Source organism: Microtus ochrogaster, chromosome 22 (assembly GCF_000317375.1).
Source record: "Microtus ochrogaster isolate Prairie Vole_2 chromosome 22, MicOch1.0, whole genome shotgun sequence".
Classification (NCBI taxonomy): Eukaryota; Metazoa; Chordata; class Mammalia; order Rodentia; family Cricetidae; genus Microtus; species Microtus ochrogaster.
In genome coordinates, this window is record NC_022023.1 from 26,711,616 (window position 1) to 26,735,369 (window position 23,754).

The following is a 23,754-nucleotide window of genomic DNA, read 5'->3' on the forward strand; positions in this document are numbered from 1 at the left end:
CATTTTTCAGGACTGTGAATCTGAGGCTTAGTTAAGAAAACAAGGCTCCCTGATCAGAGTAGAACGTGCGTTGGTGTGGCTATTCTAGGATCCCCTCACTCCGGGAGGGACGGCGTGGGTACAGGTGTTGTTCAGGTCAGGATGGCCCGTCAATCTGCCTCAGAATGCAGCAGCCGGATTTGGGGGACTCCTGGTATGCCCCAAGAAAGATTTGGAAGGGTTTTTAATACCAGGAGTTCTGGCTGGTTCAGTCTTACAGCCTCCTTCCCAGCTAGCACCCTTGGGAGTCCCAGTACCTCACTCTTCCTCTGTGAACGCAGCATATTGGGAAGACAGACCCAGGTGACATATTGTAGGACCCCCGCACAGGGCTTATACACAGAGCAAATCCCCAAGAACCTTCCTGGTCTCTCTTTAATGACTCGTCGGCATTTGGGACAAACCTCCAGGGAAACAGGGATGCTACGTACCCCAAACAAAGAAGTGGTATGTTGATTAAGCCCCCAATATCTTTGCACACACAGTGAGATCTCCTGCAAGAACCTGGAAGGGCAGGAGGGGCTGCGGCAACTGATTTTCCACGTCACGTGCAACATGAAGGATGTGGGCAGCACTATTGGCTGTCAAAAACTCGCTGGCAGGCTGGTAAGTAACCCCTCATTCAGTTAGACCAGAGGCTCCCATTTCCCGCTACAGTCACTTGCTGCAAGGCCTATAGATGTCTGTATTTAAAGCCAGGAGTTCCAGGTGGAAGCAGGGCAGGGTCATTGGCCGATCACAATAGTCCTGGCACTACTAAGTCTGTTGTCACCGTGCTCTGACTCCATTTTACTGTTCTCATCCTGTTAAAACAAACAAACCAAAAAAAAAAAATTACCCATGTCCTCTGGCCCTAGAACCAAACAGTGGGGTGATGGGGAGTGTTAATGTAGGCAGCACCCCTTGGACCTGAGGGCCTCAGCCTTGCCCTGCCTGCACCCAGATCCCCAGGAGCTACATCAGCCTACAGGAGGCCGTGCTGGCCGAGCAGCAACGCCGCAGTCTGGGAGATGAAGTTCAGTATCTGACGGACAGGCAGCTGGAGCAGCTGGTGGAGCAGACGCCCGGCAATGACATCAAAGACTACGAGGACCTGCAGTCCGGTAAGCCAGGAGTGGACACCCAGGGCCATTGGTATGGGGGACCTGAAGGTCAGGCAGAAGTCCAAAGCCCGTGAGTGGGGTAGGGGGAGGCCCCTATGAGACTTCTGTATGTCACGGCCCCACCTGTACCCTCAGCACAGCAGGCCAGCACTGTGTTCACTCGCCTTCATGCTTCCTCCCTCCACTTCTCCTTGCTGCCACGCCCTCCCGCTGTCCTCCCCCTTCTTTCCTCGGACAGGGAGCATGGCAGCTGCTCTGCAGAGGATACATACAGGGACAACCTCTGTGTCACCATCCTCCAGGACATCAGTCCAGGGAAACAGCGCGGTTAAACAATTACAGCCATGGTGCTTAGCATCTGAAAGGTCACCACAAGCAGTGCCTCGGCAAATAGGGAAACCATTGCTTGTGGAGAAGTAACAGGACCAGGTCGCTGCTGCCTCTGCTCACATTGTCATCAATGAAACCATCAATAACTGTTGATTGTTTCGGATACACTTCTGTTTTTTTTTTTTTTTACCATTTCAGTTCCTTTCCTTTGTTGTGTTTAAAATACCCTGACCCCAAGCAGCCTAGGGGAGGACCTGTCTTACAGTCGCTGAGAAGAAGTCAAAGCAGGAACTCTGGCAGCTAGTCACACTGCACGCACAGTCAAGGGGAGAGAGAAACAAATGGACCCCTGCTCCTTGGCTGTTCAGTTTCTTGCTAGCTTTCTCCATTCCTTTACTATTTAAGACTCCCTGTCTAGAGAATGGTGCCGCCCACAATGGGCTAGGTCAATTAATAATCGAGACAATCTCCCACGGACACGCCCGTAGGCCTAGGGATGATCTAGATCTTTCCTCAGCCGAGACTCTCCCAGGTGAGTCTTGGCTGTATCAAGGTAACAATAAGAACTAGCCAGCACATATACCTCGTTAATTATTTAACATGTATTATTGATGGGTTAGCTCATGCAGTGGCCGCTTGTTCATGCCTAGCGTTGCTAAGCTAAGGCCGCGTTCTCTCTATAAATCAGTCTTGTACTTAGATGCACTAGGCACTCCCTTAGCCCTGTGCTTGAGGGTCATTGTAGACAGTAAAATTGCTCCAGATGCACAAAATTTAAACGTGGCAACAGATAGATCATTCACCGCATGAGAGAGCTCAGGTAGGAACACAGAAGACAACTCGCATTTTTCACAGTTCATTTGTGTCTGCGCATAACTATAAAAGAACTTCATGTGTTGTTTGGGGACTTCATAGGTAAATACCATCAAGTGGTGAAAGTCACAGGTACTTAATCTGATAACAAGGGTTACTTGTAGTTGCTTGACCCTCAATCAACTCAGGACACAAGCAGCACAGTGTGTCACCAGGCTCCAGCTGCCCACCCTGTCTGATGAGCCTGGAATGCCAGAAGTATTGGTTTCTTCCTGGGAACAGGGTCATCACTGAGTCCCTTCTGGTCCCTGTGTGATTCTGACCCAGCTTCCTCCCTCCCTGCCTGCAGCCATCAGCTTCCTCATAGAAACAGGAGCCCTGCTGCACTTCCCAGACACGAGCCATGGCCTGAGGAACCTCTACTTCCTGGACCCCATCTGGCTGTCTGAATGCCTGCAGAGGATCTTCAACATCAAGGGCTCACGGTCGGTGGCGAAGAATGGGGTGATCCGAGCAGAGGACCTCAGGATGCTGCTGGTCGGGACGGGCTTCACACAGCAGACTGAGGAGCAATACTTCCAGTTCCTGGCCAAGTTTGAGATTGCCCTTCCTGTTGCCAATGACAGGTGAGGCCATAGCCCGGCATATGCTGAAGAAAGGAATGGGGTCCAAGGACACTGATGCCCAGGGCTACCACCACCAGGATAGCTACCTCCGGGGAATGGCCAGGTGCTTAGCTTGGGTCAACAGGAGGGTAGCACAGCAAGCGCCACTTTGACCACCCCATATCTGCGCCATGGCTACTGTTTCCAGGCAGTTGGAGGGAATCCACTTATTAAAAGGGGTTAGAAAACCAGGCAAGGGTAGTTCTCCTTGGGGCTTAGTAATGCAATGAGTGAAAACATTCCATGACGTGGACACACATGCCAGTTTTGCGTCCTCAGAATGCACTTGCAAGTCCACTAAGGTTGACTGGTTGGACAGGCTCAGGCCTGGGCTTCCACAACGCTGCCTCTTGGAAGGCTGGAGTAACACTTGGAAGCATGCCCAAGACCTCATCTCGCTGGGCACATCATCCGCACCACCCCAAATTCTTCTCCACGCCCCTAACGTCTGCTTCAGTCCACCCCTCCACTGTGGGACTCTACCACCTCCCAAGTGCTATCTTCTGCTTCTCCTGGGGACATCTACAGTAGTCTCCCCTCATCCAGGGTTTCACTTTCTACAGATTCCCTCCCCAGTGTCTAGCTGCAGTGAGGAAATGCAGAACAGAAATGCCATAAACGGTTCCTTCCTTTTAAATGCTACAACACTCCCCGCAGCATAGGGAAATCTCTCACCGTCCCACTCTGACCCACCTGGACATGGTCATCCTTATCCAGTGCATCTTCTGCCCCTGATAAGTAGCCTTCTTGGGTATGAACTCAACTATCCTGACATGGCTCTGCTTAAGTTTAATCCCCCATTGTATTTACGAAAGGCCCAAAGCACAAAGGTAGTGATGCTGGGAACTTATGACAGCATGTTTTAATTGTTCTCTGCTATTCCATTATAGACTGTCTCTCATGGTCACCTGCGTTACTCCATGTCAACACTCACCCTCCTGAACATGAGAACTGCCAATGCCCCAAACCCTGAAATAGGACCCCTGAGAGGGTACCAAAACTCTGGTGGCTACCCAGGCTCCACTGATGTCCTTGGTTGGTTCATCCACTTCCTGGCTTTGATAGCAGCAGCGAGTATCCCAAATCCATGAACCCTTATGATGAACCTCTCCTAGAACACATCATCACTCCGTGCTCCAACTCCAGAGCCTTACGGTGGTGCCATACAGTGGGGAGCTGGCTTGGTCCCTGTGCAGCCATTCTAGAGATTCTGTTGGTGTAAATCAGCCGTCCACAGAAACAGCCCTCCTTTACACTTGGCCATAACAGAGTTGAGGGGAGGAGTGCTTCATTTTTATGGAGTCATGAGCAGAGTCCTAAAGATAAAAACCTCAAAAAACAGATTCAAGGTCTGTCTCATGGTCCCTTATTCCATATCATTGCCATTGGCCAATAAAAGCTCAAGGTTGGGCCACCTGTCAGTGATCTAACAATATTCTGGTTTTATCATTTATCAGTGAATTAGAGAAGTAAGGATATATTATATACTGGCATTCAGTAAGAGTATCTTGTGTGTGTGTGTGTGTTGTGTGTGATTCTACCTATATGGTTGAACAATAAAAATCAGCCAGGTTACTGCCAAGTCCAAGGAAGTTTCTGCACAGCAAGGTGACAGACTGCCAGAGAATGAGCCCCAGCTACCTTTATTCTCCCCTGCAGAATAACAACAATATCATTACCTACTGCTATTACCCTTGCTGTCAGGAGTAAATAGATTATACTGCATAGAACAGTGTCTCTTACACGCAGGAGTTCCGGAGAGAGTAGGGATCAGCAGCACTGCTCTTACTGTTTGGTCATGTTACGTCCTGTGTCCCGTGTGTCTGGATCCTCACAAAGCTGTGAGTAGCAGAACATTTTCCATCCTAGCACAGACCTCATTTCCCTTGTGCCTGAGGTGAGTTCCAGCTCCTTACACCCTAGGCTTCCGTGGGTCAACAATGCAGCTATGGTCTTGGAATCCATACAGACACAGATACTCCTTTGGGACCTGGGTCTTCCACCTGTAGCCCATGAACCCCCACCCCCACCCCTGCCAAGTCCTTCAGAAACTCGGGGTTGATGAGCTTCCAAGACCTGTCTTTTCCAGCACTTTCATTTCCTGCTGGCAGAAATGCCTTAGCTCTTACCATCTCTGGAAGGCCCCGACCCACATCTGTGGCCATCTCAGTGGCACAACCTGCATTAGCCCGCATCCTCAGAGGGCACACTGCCCTGCCCAGGGTTCATGAACTCATTGACACTCATCAGACACAGGAATAATTCACTTCTGCTGTCCAGTCTTAGCTACCCCTTAAGACAGCCTTTCTGCCCAGGGACTACTGTTCCCTTCAAGAGTTGACCTCGCTGCGCAATGGTGGCGCATGCCTTTAATCCCAGCACTCGGGAGGCAGAGGCAGGTGGATCTCTGTGAGTTCGAGACCAGCCTGGTCTTCAGAGCTAGTTCCAGGACAGGCTCCAAAGCTACAGAGAAACCCTGTCTCGGAAAAAAAAAAAAGAGTTGACCTCAATGGCCATGTATTTTTAATTCCTTTTGGTCCTGTTCATCCCCCTTCACTTTCTCTCGAACTCATTGTTTCTCTTTCTTTTATCATTATTGTTACGTGTGTGTGTGTGCGTGTGTGTGTGCGTGTGTGTGTAAATATATAAATAGAACCTGATGAGTCTATTTAGCCTTGCATGTATATGACTTCCAAGCATGTATATGACTTGTTACTGTAGCCAACCAAAAGACTCATCCTTAGGAAAGTGGAGATGGAGGCCTTTCTCCATCTCATCCAGTCCCACTAGACCAGTTTCTCTCTACCCACTAGGTCCCCACTCGCTAGTTCCCAGAGTCACTTATGAAATAACCACTCTGAAGCTTATTAAAATTAAGTTACAGTTGTTTTTCCAATGGCTTAGTCTTCCTACTGGCTAGCTCTAACTATAAATTAACTCATTTTTATTCATTTCTATTTCAGCCTGAGGCTCGTGGCTTTGCCAGTAATTGTTAGGCCCTCTTGCTCCTTGGCGTCTACATGGCCTCTCCTCCACTCTGCCTACTCTCTCTCTGTATCTTTGTCTGCGTTTCCTGCCTAGCTCTACTCTAGCTAAGCCTTTGGCCAAAACAGCTTTATTCATCAATCAATAAAAGCAACACATATACAGAAGGACCTCCCAGATCAGTAGAGACTAATTTTTGCTCTCCCAGTAGTCTCATTGGTTATCTAAGGTTGGGACCCTGTGACATTTTCACTTTCATTTTCTGGTGGGTTTTGGTGTGTTGTTCGGGTCTTATTGGGGTAATCATATTTGTCAAGGTATCACGGGTACAGCTTCCTTGTTATTTTTAGGAGACACAGTCTCACAGCAGACTTCATGGTCCTTGGGCTCTGAGAATATTTCTTCCCCTTCTTCTCCAGTGTTGTCTGAGTCTTAGGTGCAGGACTGTGTTGCAAACGTATGCTTCTCCCCTGGGTAGCCTACAGTCAGGTAATCTCGGCATTCTGACCATTTAGTGGTATTCTGTAATAGTCTGTCAGCGACAAAGGGGTGTGGGAGCTAGACTCATCTGTGTGTGTGTGTGTGTGTGTAGATTTAGAATTCAGCCAGAAATGTTTCTGGTCTAGTAAAGTGGAGTAATAGGTCCATGACCTCACGAGCCCCAGGAAGTTAGCGGCATTTCCAGCACCAGCCATGATTTCCTTCCTGTTGACCAGGCCTTAAATAGACAGCCGTTGGCTACTGCCAAGATCTGACCCCACTATTGCACAGTCAGGGCTACCTTGCTGTGGTGAGGATTGTGGGTCATGGGATCAGAGCTGGGTGACTGTTGCTTGCTTCCTCCCTTGGCAGCTTGCTTAGCACCTTCTGGTACTGTGAAAGCTAGCCCTCAGGGAGAGAACCTCCAGGTTAGATCCTGTGTCTGAAGTGTGAGTTTGCAGCAATCGGAACTCACCTTAAACCTTTGGGAGGCAGCGAAGGGCAACCACAATAAGCAAAACAATATGTTGTTTTGAGAATCTCTTGGATTCCATTGACCAACAACTTGACAGAGGTTTCTCGTGTCTGGTGCTGGAGTTTTTGTCGTGTGGTCTATGGTTCTTGTGAGGGCATGGTCAGCAGGACTGGGATTGCTGAAGGCAAAGCCTTTAGTAAGAAATTATACCAGGTGCTGTACATATAGCTCAGCAGTTAAGAGCACTGGCTGCTCTTCCAGAGGACCTGGATTCCATTCCCAGCACTTACATGGAGGCCCACAGCCATCTGTAATTATAGTCCCAAGGGTTCTGACGCCCTCTTCTGGACTCCATGGGTACTACACACACAGCACACAGAGATACATGTAGGCAAAACATCCGTATGTATAATAACAATATCTTTTAAAGAGAAAAGAATCCAGCCTCTGCTTTGCCAGGATAGCCCATGCCTGCCCTGTGCCTGCCCCTTAACTCATAGTTCATAGCACATGGTATATCTCACTTTCCAGATGCATTTGTGGGGAGCGACTTTCTGGCTGTCCGCTCTTTTAAATGACAGTAGACAAAAGCACCTAGGTCACATAGTGACGCAAGAGTTTAACGATGACCATGTCCACTTGTGTTCTCATAAAACATCATTTGTTCTGCGCAAAACCGCCATGTTCTAACTTTTAAGGTCGTGTGTTGTTTTCATTAGCCAAGGACAATAAACAGCTTCGAAGACCAAGGAAACAGTCACCCTGACCCCGATATCTGCCTTGTCCTCAGAACAGTGCAGCTGTATTTGTTTTCCCTCCGCGAACCAAAGTCGGTGTTAAGCGATTTCACAACCACAACCCAGTTTTCTGAGAAGCAACTCCGATTTACTGAGCCTGGCATTTTTTATGTCTTCCCATCTTCCCATCCACGTCCCTCTAGGTTCTCCAACTCTATAGGGAGGATGCCTGGCTTTCGCAGCAGAGGCTTTCTCAAGGGACCAGGGTCCTGCAGGGGACCACAGGCCACGACTAATCATCTCTTCCCTTCTGTTTTTCAGCTACCTCTTACCACACCTCCTTCCATCCAAACCTGGACTGGACACCCATAGTATGCGGCACCCAATGGCTAACACCATCCAGCGGGTGTTTAAGATGAGCTTCGTGCCTGTTGGCTTCTGGCAGAGATTCATAGCACGGATGCTGATCAGCTTGGCTGAGATGGACCTGCAGGTAGCTCCTGAGAAGATAAGGCATCGGGATGGATGGGCTTCTAAAAGCATACTCTTGGGGGGACGATTACAACTTCTGTGCTTTGGTGGGACCTAACTGAAGGCTGCTCCCCTGCCGTGAAAGGATTGACACGGGGTTGAGAGGAAAGCATAGTGTGAAGCCATTGGCCTAGGCTGGAAATACCAGGTTTGTACCCATATGACTTAGCCTCTTCCCTCCTGGAGTTATGGTCCCAAATGGTAACCATTTCCCAGTCACCGTGGAGCTTGTGCTAGCAGAAGCAGGCTCTCCCACCAAGCCAGCATACTTTTGGTGCAGCAGCTATAAACTGGGGCACGAATTAGCATTTTCCATCACTCCCCAGGGCCCTGACTTCATGGTCTTGCTTTCCTGACTGTACCCTTGACTTACCTGAGAGGAATCTCTGACTTCTCAGATCACCCAAATTTAGAATCTTGGTTGTAAGCGTCCATACCTAAGTATCATAGTAAGGACAACCTACAGGAATTGCTTCTCTCTTTCTATCATGTGGGCCCCAGGGCCTGAACTCGGTTGTCAGGCTTAGTGGCGAGCATCTGTGCTGAGCCATCTCACTGATGAACCTAAAGGCTGGAGTTAGAGATGCATCCTAGGCCCAGCTTGCATCATCTAGACTGTGTAAAGGTCCCCGGTGATGCCACTCCGCAGCCAAGTGTGGAACCTCTGCTGGAAAATATCCACTTGTTTTGGTCACAGTGAAGAGCCAACCCATGGGTGATGTTCCGTGGGTCCAGCCAGAGTTATGGAGCGGCAGCCCAGCTGTCAGTCAGCACTAATTTCATGCAAGACAATAATACAGAAGTAATTTGCCTAGAGCGGTAGTTCTCAAAATGGAGTTCCCAGACCAGCGAAATTGACCTCACCTGAGATCCCGTGAGAGATACCCATTGTTAAGCCCCAACTCCAGATCTCAGAAACTTCAGGATGGAGTCCAGCTGCTTGTCATTGAGAAGACCCCCAGGGGATCGGGACACACTCTACCGTTTGTGAGTCCCTGGCATACACTCCCACTGTTGAACTCTTGCGTCTCTTTTGACATTGATCTCTGCCTGACTTTGCTTTTTGCCACCTTCTAATTAGAGCGCCCTTACTGAATTACAACTTCTTGGCTCGGGTAAAGATGCTCTTTGATCTTCCCATTTTATGGGAAGAAAAATAAACACAAGGGGCTGAAAATCAATTAAAAGTGTTGCATGCAGCCTGTGTTGCGGATAGGGGAGTGATCTCATTATGAAACCAAAATGATGCTCTGGCTAACAGAGTGGGTGCTGGCACTGCCTCTCCTAGGGTTCCATCTGCCTCTCTGCCCTCCGTTTGAACTATGCCCTGCTGTGTTCTAAGTGGGAGATCACTGCGCCCCTCCCCCACATTGTGGGAGGCTGAGCTCACAAGGAGGGGGGCTGCTGGATGGGAGCATGCCTGTCTGAGAAATCAATGCCAAAAGAAATCCTGTTAAAATTCAGATGGAGGACAGAGGGGAGAAGAGTTCAGCCTCAGCATCCATCAAAGACATGCAGATTCCCGCAGCAATAGCCTCCCTATTTGTAGATCTGCCAGACGGACAAAGAGCCCAGAAAGATGCCTGGCCCTGGTGGCCAGTGGCTGCGGTGACAGTCTCTTGTTTTCCAAACCTCACTATGCACCCAGAGCCTTAAAACTGTCAGACCCTAGATCGGGCACCCCACTACTGAAGCAGAGAAATCTTCGTGTGTTTTCCGTAGTCATAGTGCTATATTTTGGAGGGAGGGGAAGAGCCAACCTAATGGAAAGGAATGGCAAGAGAAATCACTACCCCGGCCTTAGGAAAATGGATTGTCAGTGAGTTTTGATAGCAAGGCAGCCATGACATTTTCAAAGTATACCTTGTTTTTCAATGCTTGCAATTCATGCTAGAGCCTGGGGCATGGTGGGTACTATCACTGAGATGTATCCCCCGGCCAAAGAGCATGCAGAATGAGAAACACAGTCTGTACCACTGTTTTTTACACATATTTTTAGTAAGAAAAACTCCTGGACTCATACCTACCCAAATCTTAAAGTTCTTCCTTCTGGGTGATAAGTTGTTGGTTGTTTATTTTCCCTGTTTTGTTTTTCTGTCCTGTCCACATTACCAAATGAAATGTCCGCTTGTGAAGTTGGGGAGGGAAGTGTTCGGAGAAGAACAGCCCATTTGTAATCGCTTAGAAAATCTGTTCCCAGGGTACCCTGGAGACCCTTCCAGATCATGCGGCCTTTGACTTGGCAGCGGGGATGAGCAGTGGGCGTGGGAGGCACGGGTGGGAAGCTGCAGCAATTTATCAAGATGGGGCCAGGCCAGCCTCCTCGAGTTCTGCACAAGGCCAGTGGGGAGCCCAGAATTCTTAAACAGGGTCTTTTCTCTCTGTCTTTCAGCTTTTTGAAAACAAGAAGAATACGAAAAGCAGGAACCGGAAAGTCACCATTTACAGTTTCACAGGAAACCAGAGAAATCGCTGCAGCACATTCAGGGTCAAAAGAAACCAGACCATCTACTGGCAAGAAGGGCTGCTGGTTACTTTTGATGGGGGCTACCTCAGGTGGGAACATCCGGGAGCATGCGGGCAGGTTCAGCACGGTTCCCAAGCAGTGGCCCCGTGACAGCCCCGACCTACTGCTCTTCCGTGTGGAGTCAGAATTCTGCTCCTAGAACAGCTTGCTAGAAATAGAGACCCTCCCTCTGATTGCCCTGATGGCCCCATCTTCCTGTCCTCCTTCCACGACTTCTTCTGGATAGGCTGAGGGTAGCCACAGCCCAGAATTTGAGCTCACTCCATTTGGGGGGGTAGGGACAAGGAAAAAGTTGAGTCATAAACAAATATATAAACAGAAGAGTCATCCCAATATCCCGCTTGGTGCATGGACCCTCAGGGTCCCTGAGAGTTAAGTTCATCCTTGGAAGCAGGGAAATCACCTCCAGCTCCTCAATAGTTTGGCAATGGGCTCCTTTCCATTTCTGCGTTACAGTGTGGAGTCCTCAGACGTGAACTGGAAGAAGAAAAAAAGTGGAGGGATTAAAATCATCTGCCAATCAGAAGTGAGGGACTTCTCAGCCATGGCTTTTATCACAGACCATGTCAACTCCCTGATCGATCAGTGGTTTCCCGGTAAGAGAATATTCTGGAGCCAAGCCTTTGACCACACTTAGAGATAAGCATTTTAAATCAGAATGAGGCCTCTCCGAGAAAGCAAAGTTGCCACCGGTTTCAGCCCTTTTCCTGAGAGCCCTGGGCTCCACGGGAGTCCTGCTCTGGGCAGAGCAGAGAAGTGCTTTGGGAACAGTGTGACCCACAAAAAATGGACCAGAACTAGGTGTCCTGGCTGCCCACAGTATACAGGGGGAAGGTCTCTGGGTCCCACGCGTGGCCCAAAGAACCATATATATGCCTTGTGTAAGTGCATATACTTGACATCAGGAGGACCCGGAAGTGGAGGTCTGTCCCTAGTGTAGGGACGGTGAGGGAGGCCAGTGCTGTAGTTCCTTTTCCTCCTTCCCTGTGTGTCCCTACTCACGCTGGTGGTGATCAAACCACCCACACAGCCCTTCTCAGACTCTTTGAATCCATTTCCCCATCGACAGTCTGACCAAAGAAAATACTGTTTGAAGTGAACCCCTTGGGGTCCTCTGTTTGTTTTGCTACTGAGGTGGACAGAGAGCAGACAGAAGGGAGAAGGCTGTGGGGGCAGCAGCAGGAAGGCAGCTGTGGGGAGAGCCGGCTGAGGGAGCGCTTCTCCGAGCCCTTGCAGCCTCTGGAGTATCTTTTATACTCACTAGCTCCTGCATTTAACCTAGCCAGATCAAAGGGTAGAGGGTGGACTCAGGGCACCCTGTCTGTCACACAAGCCTGTATGAACTAGTCTACCCACCTGCCCCAGAGGCTTATATCCCAGGACCTCCAGACAGTACTCAGGGATGTGGTAGAATACCACTGGATACATATCCCAGACATAGAACCTGGCTTCTTAGCATGTTGCTGCAAAGAGTGACCAACATGGAAAACGGCTTAGGTAGAGGCCCTCAGAGGAAATCAATCGGTGTGAGGCAAAGTGCCTGGAGGACTCTTGGCCAGCCAAGGGGGCCCCCCAAGACCTGTGTCAAGTCTCTGGCCACTTCCTAGCTCCCTACCAGCCCGTGCCCCGCCTCAGCAGGTGCTGGGGATTTGGCAGGTGAACCAAGTAGACAGTAATCTGAGACAGAAGAAACCTGGCCAAGCGTTTCAGACAAGATGTCCTAGAGCCAGCCCTGGGAGCCAGTGGCCAAGAGTCTCTCACTGTGGATTCCTGTGAATGCCAGATAAGCCCAGAACATCTAGGAATCCACACTGTCTTATACCAAGGAGGTCCCTGCCCTGCCCCAGGGTACTTCTGTGGGTGTTTCTTACCACCTCCTAATGAGAGAACACAGAAACAGTATACTTCTGATAGATGAGTCCACGCTAAACATCCTATGATCATCTATACTCACAATCTCCTGCATTTAACTTGCCCAGAGCGCTCCAACAGGTCTACTGTCTCTAGCTCGTACTAACTGTAGTCAGGGTAATGAAGTGTGGCTCAGACTCAGTCCTACCCAGCCATGCAGGTAAAGTCCCTACCACTCTCATTTCGCCCACCTCTACCAGCCTTCCAAGGGCTGCGGGATACTTTGACTCTGGGTCTATACCATGGAATAGTTCCTCCTTGGTAAATCTTTTGGCATCAACAGTTTTCCTGCACAAAGTCACCAGGTGGTGAGTGCAGTTGGTACCTGCTGTGACCCCAGCGTTTGGAGAGCTGAGATCAGAGAATCGTGAGTTTGAGGCCAGCTTTGGCTATATAACCAAACCCTGCCTTAAAATCAAAACTAAAGCAATAAGGTACCTCAGAGTGGTGCCAAATTTCTGGCTCCCTGGGGATGTAAAGCCAGCCAGGCCCAGGGTTGTAGGGTACTTCTCAGAGCACCCACACACATCCAGTTCACAGGAACTGTCTCCTCTCTGTCCCCATTTAGCCCTGACAGCCACAGAAAGTGATGGGACACCACTTATGGAGCAGTACGTACCCTGCCCGGTCTGCGAGACATCTTGGTCCCAGCATGCAGAACCGAGTGAGAAGTCAGAGGGCGTGCAGTACTTTGATATGGAAGACTGCGTGCTGACAGCCATTGAGCGGGACTTCATCTCCTGCCCCAGACACCCCGAGGTCCCTGTGCCACTGCAGGAGCTTGTCCCAGAGCTGTTCATGACTGACTTCCCAGCCAGGTATGCTGCACAGTCCCTCCCAGGACAAGTGTGCAGGCCGTGTGCCTCTTCTACCCGTCACTGCATGGTGCCCTAACCATGGGAGGGCAGTGACTATTCCAGCTGTCCCTTCCTGCCAGTCTCAGGTAACTTAGATCCACATCTTAGCTTGCTGAAAGAAATGACTTTCCCTCTGAATCCTCAGCAGGCCCTACTGCACTTTGCACACAACACCGCAGGGGCAGCTGCTCTTTCTGCCCCTCTGTGAACTAGCATCCTTACTGCGGAGCTGGCCTTCCTCAGATTCACTTTGTTGTCCACTGGAAGGCAGAAGATTGGCAGAGCTGCTCATTGACCCTCGTGGAAAGGGCCCATTCCCACACCTACAGCCTCGTCTTTCTTTTCTGGGCAAATGCTGGTGCCCAGCTACAGACACACCCTAGCTCAGTTCTTCCAGCTCCTTCTACCTCCATCCTCCCAAGAGGATAACTGGGGAGGGAAATATTGTGGAAAGGGACCTGGCTGGTCCCTTCCAAAAGGAAATGGCTACAAAATGTATAAAACAGACCATCCTTAGTAGATGGAAACCCACTTCTGTGATATGAACTCCTGGGGATAGTCCTTCAGTCATTTTAGATTTCAGCCATTTTTAATCGTTTTGGAGTTGTGGTCTACTATCGCGACCGGTGGCATGACACTTCTGGTTTCTTTAACCTCTTCAACGACTTCTCCTCCTCCTTCTTCTCCTCCTTCTTCCGGAGATCTATTTTTTCGTTTTTCTGCACTGTTCCTAATGTCCATAGGGCATTCTCTGAATGCACACCATTGCTGTTCCACACCCCACTTCCGGGGATCTATTGAATTTAAGATGAGCCTGGGAGGTAGTGCATGAAACACTATGCTCAATACCCAACAGTAATAGGATGATTAACCAACAGAGGACACACCTCAGCCACACTCTTTGCAGCATCCCCAGCAGCCTTGTGGTGGACATAGCAGGCGCCACTCTGCTGCAGAATGGCTTTTCTTCACTCCCAGGTTCTTCACGGCCATGCAAATATGTATAAGCATGGATCACATGCTTTGGAAGGTGCTAGGTTAGGCACCCCTAACGTTTTAAATATTTAGTGTCTCTGCCAAACCTTGCAGCATTTCTACCTCAGCACAGACACAAATTAGTGGACTGCAGAATTCCCTCTGTGACGTCAAGAAGCAAGGCAGGATGGTCCTTGGTGCTTTGGATATCATCTTCGGCACAGTAGGATTCTGAAGTGAAGTAACCTGTTAGGAAGTGGAAAATTGCAACCTCCTGAGAAGGAATCTTTCCAGAGAAAGGCTCGGAATATCTGCTGGGGTCCCAACCAGCCCTAACAGGGGAGTTTGACAGGCAAAGTTCTGCCCTGTGACTGCTACAGAACTCTGCACTTTCCGGGCTTGCATAAGCCCTAGCAGAAAGCCCTAGCAAGACCCCCAGCATTCTCCAGGTTCCCACATCTTAGTTAGCTCCCATGTACCTGTACTTCCCAAGCAAGGGTTTTATCAGAGCACTTGAAAAACATCCTCAGACCATGTGGTCAATGCTGCAGTGGGTACAGGTGACGTGATTGGTCTGAGCTAAGTCTGGGTAGCTACAAAGCCTCTGCCTTAAAGGTGCAGAGAGAAAACACATCTTCAGGACCAGGAGGGCTCACAGGCACCCTTGGCCTAGATGGCAGGGACCTGGTTGGTCCCTGATGAGGACCTGCATAGATCTCAGTAGAGTGGTCTGCCTTTCTCCTCCCTGCCCAGCCTTCTCTCTCTTCTTTGCTTCATGTTTTGTCTCTAATGCCATGGTTTCTGAAGAAGAGAGGAGTCTCAGGAAGTAAGAGGCTAAGAGGTCCTGGTGCAGGCTCAGAGTCAGTGAAGGGGTGAAGAAGGATGCCCCTCCTAAAGCACCAAGCCCTGCATGCTGGCCCCAGTACCGCCAGAGTCAAAGTCTGCACCTATGGAGCCACAAATCTCATCCTGTCCCATTCTCTCTCTGAACTTTATGGGAAGCTCCAGCTCTGATTCCTGCTCCTCAGCTAATTCTTCCAGAGCCATCAGGCCCAGAAGTTTCTGGCAGAAGGCTGAAGTGGGGGGAGGGGGGTCAAGGACAACAGCCATGTTTTCTAGAAGCCCAACACAAATCTTTATTTTCACAAGACTCAGAGTACAAAGACCAGCACAGTGGCTAAAACTCCTCATGAAACCCTAGCCCCAAGCTGTGGGGACATTAGCCCTGCATGGCAGAGGACGATCTTGCATAATAACAAGATGGGGAAAAACTAAGCTGACAGTAAATAGTGCAATGTATTTAAGGATGGCAGCTTTCAAAGCACAAAGCGTCAGAGTAAAATGTCGAGAGGGATCCTTAGTCTATGCCCGCTATAATCAGAGAACTCCCCTAAGCCAGGCTTCTCAGCATCTCTTCAGGGGTCTCCGGGATGTGTCCGCCACACAGGGAAGGAGACTGAGGTTTGACAAGATTGTATAGCTGCCCAGGCTGACCGCCTGCCATGTGCTAGATCCAGGGCCGGTACACAAGTGACTTTGAATGGTTCTCCCGGATGGGAAAGCATCAGCTGAGTCCAGGCCATACCCTGCCCGAGGCTGGAGGCTAACCCCCGAGCTGTGTGTACCACAGGCTCTTCCTGGAGAACAGCAAGCTGGAGCACACGGAGGGCGAAAGCAGCATCCTGGGCCAAGGGGGCAGTGGCACCGTCATCTACCGGGCCAGGTACCAGGGCCAGCCTGTGGCTGTGAAGAGATTCCACATCAAGAAGTTCAAGAATTCTGCAAATGCCCCAGCAGGTAAGGGCGTGGTGGCCAGCACATTTTTTTCTTCAGATATGTGACCTATCTTGTGTCCAAACTCCAGGCCACCTTAGGGAGGACAGAAGCCAAGCATGTACCTGGGACAGGGGGGTGAGAAGGACTGGGGGGCTGGTATGGCCGGTGCAGTTCTGTTCTATGCCTGGTCTGGCAAGTTGGGAAGTACAGGCTAGAGAGCCAAGCTAAGCGAGGCCCGGATGTTACTACCTATCTAGGCAAAGTGTGTGTCAGCAAAGACCACTCCTGCTATTCCCATCTGCTTTGTGCCCACCTAAAGTCTGGCACACGTGGAGAGGGCAGGCTGGTATCAGGAAGAGTCCTCATCTGCAGGGCTCCTCTAGCCATCCCCCGTGCAAACAGAAAAGTGTACAATGAAAAGTGGTTGATTTGTTGTTGTTGTTGTTTGTTTGCTTGCTTGCTTTTTGTGGCTTTTTTTTTTTTACTCTTTGGGGGCCCACCATCCAATACACAAATAAATCCATGAAGACTTATTCTTACTTATAAATGCCCAGCCTTAGCTTGGCTTGTTTCTAGCCAGCTTTTCTAACTTAAATTATCCCATTTCTTTTTAACTACGTTTTGCCTCTGGGCTTTTTACCTTTCTTTATTCTATATATCTTTCTTTCCTTCTTACACCATGGCTGGTTGTGTGGCTAAGTAGCTGGTCCCTGGCATCTTCCTCTCCTCCTTTTCTCACCCCCCCTCTTCTCTCTTCTCTTCCTATTTATTCTCTCTGCCTGGCAGCCCCCCTGCCTATTTCTCTGTCTTGCCTTGCTATTGGCCGTTCAGCTCTTTATTAGACCATCAGGTGTTTCAGACAGACAAAGTAACACAGCTTCACAGAATTAAACAAATACAACATAAAAGAATGCAACACATCTTTGCCTCATTAAACAAACGTTCCACGGCATAAACGAGTGTAACACATCTTCCACTAATGTTCCACAGCAATGTGAGACAAGAGATGGGGAAAATCCTGCAAATAGTTATTTGGGATGTTCCCTTCCTGCCACCCCCACATCCTACACCCCTCAAAGAAAGCCACCGGGATGCAGCACACTCAGCTCTGCATAGTACAGGCACCTCAAGAATGCTTTCCAGTGGGGGGGGGCATCTGTGCCCCTGTTGATCCATTTATGTTGCTACCACAGAATACCACATGCTGGGTAACTGCTAAACAAAAGGAAGTAATTTGGCTCAAGGTTCTGGGGTTTGAGAGAAAGAAAAGCTGGATGCTGGAGAATCTCCATGTTGTATCAGCCTGGACTGCAAAGAGTGAGAGAATGGGGAGCCAGAGACCGAGAAGGGGGACAGATTTCCTTTTCTAACAAGCCCACTCCTGTGATAACTATCAGTCTTGAAATGGCTACATTGTTTTCTGCTCATGAACTTTGGAGGTTGGGGAGGGGTAGGGAGATACATTCTAGCCATAGCAAGCACCATGTAGGGCTCAGCCCAGGGCGCCTCACTCCAGCCAGCTGAACTGCCCCTTGTTCAGGGCAGGTCATCTTGGGATCACAGAGTCAATGTATGTTCTTTGGTAGAAAATTATAAAGAAACTGGCGAGGAAGAAATCAATTTGCAATTCTTTGAAGGGAATGCTGGTTTTTTCTCTGATCTAAATAGACGTGGTTGTCATACTTCGGACTAAGAAGAGTTCCCTGAAAATCCTGAACATGAGCAGAATTGTTAGAATTCCATGGTATTCCTATACACAGCAGCGACCATTAGAAAACAGCCTCTGTGGCGATAATAAAAAACCATTTGGAATTTTGGTTAATCACGGCATCCGAATCCTAGCCCGGCAGTTTGACTAATGGACTATCAGATGCACATGTGCTGAGTCAAAGCCAAGAGCTGACAAAGGAAAGGGGCCAACCTCGCAAATGTCATGAGTGAGTCTACAGGGTTGGGGCAAGTTTCTTCCAGGACTTCAAGCAGAACTGTCTAGGAAACAGAAGTCACCTGTGGGCTCAGAAAGCCAGCTCATAGCAGAGATGACATTGCTGGTCAGAGAGAAGACAGCACACTCACTAACTAGGGTGGAGATTTAAGATCTTATCCACCACATGATAAAAAAAACAAATTCTCCATGGGTTAAAGAGTCGATGCGAGAACGGACCCTTATCCTCAGGAGCCAAAGGGCCAGCAAACGCAAGGTCTTGCACAGCCAGGGAGTGGACCACTAAGGCTTTCACGGTGCTTGACTTTTCGCCGCAATGGTCCCCAGCTCTAAAATCTGTGTGGGGAAGGAATGCAAGCTGGAAATAAGGCAGTCGAGACTTGGCTTACCCTACCTAGTAGCCTCAGAGACAGAGACAGAGATTGTGGACTGGCCACAATCAGGGGTGCTGTCCTGAGCCTCCAGCGTCTCCTGCAGGCCATCATATAAGAGATGCATGAATGAATGCCAATGGCAGTGACAGAGGTTAGAGCATGATTGGTGTTCACTCATCCCCTGTGGCAGGCCTTTCTCCCCTAATGTGAATGTCACAGCCCAGTAGCCACGGACAAATGTCTCACCAGCTGATGATAACCATGGTGGTCCTGGCTCCTTGACAAGGAATAAGGTAACCTGCAGTGACCCTGAGGTGTGGGGGGGGGACTAATTACATTCCAGAAAGTTCCTAGGCCAGGCTTTGAGCAATATAAGGGGGTGCAAAGAGAAGAAGGTGGCTGGTACCTCCAAGTGAAGGGCAGCTGAGTGGCTGAGAGCTGTAAGGGCACTCTCTGAGCCATGCAGGTAGAGCCCTGTCGCAGTCCTCCCTTGAGGGAGCCAGATAGGACTCAGGGAGTGCCCAGTAGCTGTCACAAATGGCAAGCCACATTAGCTCTTGAGAAAGGAGGAGGCTTGGTGCTTACAGCCTTGGTTAGCATTTGTGTCTTATTTATAGAGACAGAGATAGTGCACACTATAGATGCAAAGGGTGGGAGAGAGACACTGCAACACAGACGGGCAGATGACCAAGGGACAGATGGACGGACAGGGACACACATGCATGCACATGCATGCATTGATGGACAGGACCCTGAGACGTAAGTGTGGCCACTCTAAAGAGTCAGCTTAAGTACGTGTGTGTGTGTGTGTGTGTGTGTGTGTGTGTGTGTGTCTTTGTATCTGAAATTCACAACCAGGTTCAAAACTTAAGCAAAGTTTAACAATTAAGCACAAAAATATGATCCAGTTCGCCTCTTTCTCCCACCTTCAAGACTCTTCTTGTCAAGGAAATTGCTGGGTACTTCTTGGGGGTTAGTATCACTGGGCACTGCACTGAGTACTTGCTGAGGGCTAGCGTTGAGAGAGGATACTGAGGCAGGAAAACTCAAAAGTCTACATATTCTGTCCCAGGCGAGCGTAGTTCTTTTGTTGATTTGAATACTTCTTTTAGAAGTGCTGCTGAGAGATTGGGGAAAACTGTCCCCGAAATCACTCTGGGGGTTCTGTCAGTTGTGTTGATTTTTGATTCCCTGTCCGAGGGGAGGCAGGCAGACCCAGAGTGAGGATATTCCCTTCTGTCATCCTGTCCCTGTCCCCTGCTTTCTATCCTGACTCAGTCTCAGCCCCACCCTTTAGGGCCAAATCCTGGCCATCAGTATTACAATACCTTATGTGGTGTGTACTTTAAAATGTAACCTCGTCTGACCTTACCCAAGTCCCTGTAAGTATGGCAGGCCCTTGCGTCGTGTGCCCTTAGGAAACAACCTTCCTGACCTAGACCTGGGTCACCTTTGTCTTAGGTCCCGCAGGGAAGCCCATGCTCTGCAGCCGATATTCTGCCTAGTCAGCTGACGGCCTTGCTTTGTTCTGCAGACACCATGTTGAGGCACCTGAGAGCCATGGATGCCATGAAGAACTTCTCAGATTTCCGGCAGGAGGCCAGCATGCTGCATGCCCTGCAGCACCCCTGCATCGTGTCACTCATTGGCATCAGCATCCACCCACTCTGCTTCGCCCTGGAGCTTGCCCCACTGAGCAGCCTCAACACTGTGCTGTCTGAGAATGCCAGAGGTACAGCCACTCTGAGAACATTCCACAGGGGCCGCTCGCTCCGGAGAGGCCAGCAGAACCCTAGTGCAGGAGGACAGGCCTCTGCGTAGCCTCGGATCCAGTAGTTTCCTCCCATCTCACATGCCCAACTTGGTTGCAAAAGCAGAACCATGGGTGACTTCAGTGAGCCAGGGTGCGCCCAGCCCCAGAGCAGGTGCCTTGCCAACTCCAAACATGGGGTAGGGCATGTTGGGACAGCCTAAGAGCTCACACTCTGGAGTCAGAGAGAAGCAAATTTCAAGTCCCGTAGGAAGAGACAAACTGCCTTGACTGGCGAGACACACAGCCTTAGATGAGGCAGCTCCATTGGCCTAAGAGATAGCAGCTGGCACTCAAAGCCCAGCTGCATCGCTAAGTGTCCCCTGTAGCCACAGGTACACACTGGGCACCAGTTAAGACGGAGCCTGGGATCCCTTCTTCCACATCTTATTCCTCAAAGAAAGTTAAAATGAATTCTCCTGAAGGAATGGGTAACTATCCCCAAACTTCTGCCCTAGGTGGGGAGGTGGCTGCCTTCATTAAGAAAGAGCTGCTATTAAACCAGGCACTTCTCAACCTCCACGAAAATGGGAACGATTTATGGAGTTTCTGTGCCTTTAGTTTACCCTTGACCACAGAGCAAGGTGGGCCTGAGAGGAGATGGGGAGCGCTTGAGTCCTTGAATGCAAACACCGGCAACTTCCCATGTGGTCTGCCGTGAAAGACTCGCTAAGTGAGAATTTCTATCCAAGTGCGTAGTACTTCACTCCAAGTCATTCTCTGTCCCTTCTGGCACCTGGCATGAAGGCTAGCGACAATGTATCCATAGAGTTTGAAGTACTAGGGGATGTGTCAGTCAGTGTTTCCTCACTGTAACAAAATGCCTGAGATTAACAACATCAGAGAAATAAAGGTTAGTTTGGGCTCATCGTTTTAGAGATTTCAGTCCGTGGTCAGTTGGCCTTGTTCTTGGGGCCTGTGGTCATGTGGCACATTATGATGGGGTCCTGTGACAGAAAAGGCTGCTTACATCATGCCACCTAGAAAGTTAAGGAAAGAGAGAAAGGTTAGAGTCCCAATGGCTCCTTCAAGGACATGTCCCCAGTGACCTCACTGTGTGACCTGTCTTAGAGTTTCTATTGCTGTGATAAAACACCACAACCAAAAGCGACATGGAAAGGAAAGGGTTTATTTCAGCTTACAGCTTGTCATCCCTCATCTTGTGGAAGTCAAGGCAGGAACCTGGTGGCAGGAACTGATGCAGAGGCATGGAGGAAGGCTGCTTATGGGGCTTGATCAGTCTGCTCTCCTATGTAACCCAGGACCACCTACCCAGGATGAAGCCACCTACAGTGGGGCTAACTTCATCCTCCCACAACAACCATCAATCTAGAAAATGCACAGCAGGCTTGCCTGCAGGTCAGTCTGGTGGGGACATTTTCTCAAGTGAGAGTCTCTCTTCCAAAATGTCCCTGTCCTGTGTCAAGTTGACATAAAACTAGCCAGCACAAGGCTCCGCCTCTTAAAGGTCTCATTACTTCCCACTAGTGCCTTATAAGGCAACCCTTTAATCCCATCTAACAAGTAGGGGAGACGGAAGGAGAAAATGAAAGGTTCTAGTGCTACTTTGATTCGATCTTAAGTTTGATGAATTTGAACATAGGTACTGTTTTTTTTTTCTTTGCAAGATTCTTCCTTTATGCCCCTGGGGCATATGCTCACCCAAAAGATAGCCTACCAGATTGCCTCAGGCCTGGCCTACCTGCACAAGAAGAGCATCATCTTTTGTGACCTCAAGTCAGACAACATCCTGGTGTGGTCCCTGAGCGTCAAGGAGCATGTAAACATCAAACTGTCAGACTACGGCATCTCTCGGCAGTCCTTTCATGAGGGTGCCCTGGGAGTGGAGGGCACCCCTGGCTACCAGGCTCCGGAGATCAGGCCTCGCATCGTGTATGATGAGAAGGTACCTGCCTGTCCTGCTGCAATCCCCAAAGCCAGCTGTGGAGAGCAGGGGTCCAGTCCTGTGAGAAGCCAGAGAGGCAGTCCAGGCACCCTGGCTTTGCCCCCTCCAGCCTGTGTTCAGTGAGGGAGATTTTGGCTCTGACCAGAAGGTGCTGGGGCACATGGTCTGCCTGCTTGTTAAAAGGCTAACCCGTCCTTAGTTTTAGAAGTTTGTTTGTTTTGTTTCAGTGTGTGTGTGTGTGTGTGTGTGTGTGTGTGCGCGCACTCGTGTGCTTGCCCCTCTCCATCAACATTAGTGTCTTTCTGTCACTCGCTGAACCTGGAGCTAACTCACTGATTGACTACACTTGTTGGCAAATGAGTTCCTGAGATCCTCTTGGCTCCGCCTCCTCCCAGGGGTGGGATTCCAGACACACACTGCTACAACTGGCTTTTAGTAGGTGTTGGGCATCGGAACATGGGTCTTCATGCTTCCACAGGAAACACCTTACCTACTGAGCCATCTCCCCAGCTATCGATTCAAGCTTCTGTAACTTCAATTCACAAACATCACACACTATAAACTGTGGACGAAGTCCGGGGTAGAAATGTACCTGCACGTAGAGCCTGGCTATCACAGAAAGAGCAGACCAGCATGGTGCTCTTGAGAAGCACAAAATAAACATGGTAGAAGTTCCTGGTACCACAAGGTGCTGGTTAAATGCCAACCAGGAGAGAGCGAGTGCTGGGAAAGCGAGTGTGAGTTCCCAGGCAGCTGAGCAGCAGCCGTGGCTTGGACAGCTGAGTCCAGAGAGCTGTGTATCACGCTCAGTAGCCGTGTATCGTGCCGACCTGTCCGCTCACCACCCTCTTGACTCTAACTTATTTTCATTATACTTATTTACTCATGTATTTATTTAGAGCAGACTTGTGTATAGAAACCAGACAACCTGCAAGAACTAGCTCTTGCCTCCACAGTGTGGGTTCTGGGGATCGAACTCAGTTCCTCAGATTTAGCAGCCCTTACTGGCTGAATGATCATCTCGCTTGCTTTGATTCCCTGTTAGTGCATTGTTTGTTTTCAGACGGGTCTTGGACCTTGAGATTGACCTAAGCGCGCACGGGTTAACTCAGAACCTGTGGCTGTTGGCAGAAGTTGGAAAAGGACAAGCCAAAGGAACAGAAATGGGAAGCTTCTCAGTCTCTGGTGACGCAGACAAGGTGTTCACCTGAGAGGCTGTGAGAACGGCCACACTTAAAAACTGCTGACTATTGTCTCAGACATTCTCTTGCAAAAGATGATCCCCTGGCTTAAGGGGATCTGTGTAACTCTTTCCTTGCTGGGTCTCTCGATGGTAATTAAAGTGAAGAAACAAAGGAGTTGCTATCTAGGAGATGCTCCACTCCCCTTTGAATGAGTTTCACAGACAGCCCTCTGGTGTCTTGGTTTTAGAGCCCTTAATTGGTGTCTGGTAGTTAGCAATCTCTCTCTCTCTCTCTCTCTCTCTCTCTCTCTCTCTCTCTCTCTCTCTCTCTC

At 49.6% G+C, this 23,754-nt stretch overlaps 1 protein-coding gene across 1 annotated transcript in view; it reads left to right on the forward strand.

Moving 5' to 3' along the window:
- The window catches only part of Lrrk1 (leucine rich repeat kinase 1), a 134,662-nt gene that overhangs the window by 98,478 nt on the left and 12,430 nt on the right, over nt 1-23,754 (forward strand). Inside the window, exons 18-27 of the mRNA XM_005357787.3 lie at nt 525-645; nt 983-1,142; nt 2,635-2,911; nt 7,949-8,120; nt 10,551-10,714; nt 11,142-11,281; nt 13,165-13,414; nt 16,059-16,225; nt 20,058-20,255; nt 21,962-22,239. Of these exons, the coding sequence (XP_005357844.1) occupies nt 525-645; nt 983-1,142; nt 2,635-2,911; nt 7,949-8,120; nt 10,551-10,714; nt 11,142-11,281; nt 13,165-13,414; nt 16,059-16,225; nt 20,058-20,255; nt 21,962-22,239 (1,927 nt within the window). The remainder of the gene's footprint in view (nt 1-524; nt 646-982; nt 1,143-2,634; nt 2,912-7,948; nt 8,121-10,550; nt 10,715-11,141; nt 11,282-13,164; nt 13,415-16,058; nt 16,226-20,057; nt 20,256-21,961; nt 22,240-23,754) is intronic.